Genomic DNA, 734 nt, shown 5'->3' with positions numbered 1-734 from the left:
ACATGCACTTCACAAAGAGCAGAGATAAACAAACCTATCATCTGGTCAGTCACTGCAACAGATACTGGAGTCAAATGAATGAAGGGGTAGTTTCTAAAGAAACTGTGGTGCTGCGTCGGTGGGGAAGTAGTATACAAAAATTTGGTTTTATCAACGGAGTTGATAATGTAAATTGGCCACCGTACAGAGATTCTAAAAGCTTTTAGAATCTCTGTACGGTGGCCAATTTACATTATCAACTCCGTTGATAAAACCAAATTTTTGTAGATACTGGAGTCAGTTTGTCTTGGCCTGTCCTTGCCACTGACATTACCTTTATCTGCCAAGAATGTGCTGCTAGTCCAGCAAAAGCTAGAAGTATTTAAATGCTTTGCAAGCAGTGCATGAAATGGTCAATCAGAAAACAACTCATACCGGCTCGTTCGTCGTCGCTCGGGTTACAAGGTCCGCGCTTATCCGTGAGCTAGGAGCGAGAAGACAAAAGAAGAGGAAAACACCAACCTTGTGCGTAGCAGAATAGAATTTACGCACTCTGTTGGACAGAACAATATCACAGCGCCCAGAAAGACAACTTCGCTTGTGGCCCTGGAAATGAACAGGTACAACGTGGACATAGCTGCACTTAGTGAAACAAGATTGCCTGGATATGACAGCTTGGAAGACCATGGGTACATTTTCTTTTGGAGGGGGAGATCAACTCAAGAAAGGAGCGAGGCGGGAGTGGGCTTTGCAGT

General features: G+C 44.1%; 1 protein-coding gene across 1 annotated transcript in view; it reads left to right on the top strand.

Moving 5' to 3' along the window:
* The first annotated feature begins 591 nt into the window (after positions 1–591).
* Positions 592–734, top strand: part of LOC137973530 (craniofacial development protein 2-like) — a 459-nt gene continuing 316 nt past the window's right edge. Inside the window, exon 1 of the mRNA XM_068820367.1 lies at positions 592–734. This exon is cut by the window's right edge and continues 316 nt beyond it. Within this exon, the coding sequence (XP_068676468.1) occupies positions 592–734 (143 nt within the window).

This window comes from Montipora foliosa, chromosome 1, assembly GCF_036669935.1.
Source record: "Montipora foliosa isolate CH-2021 chromosome 1, ASM3666993v2, whole genome shotgun sequence".
Taxonomy (NCBI): Eukaryota; Metazoa; Cnidaria; class Anthozoa; order Scleractinia; family Acroporidae; genus Montipora; species Montipora foliosa.
The sequence above is the reverse complement of the archived record's forward strand: the minus strand, read 5'-3'. Positions and strand labels throughout refer to the sequence as shown.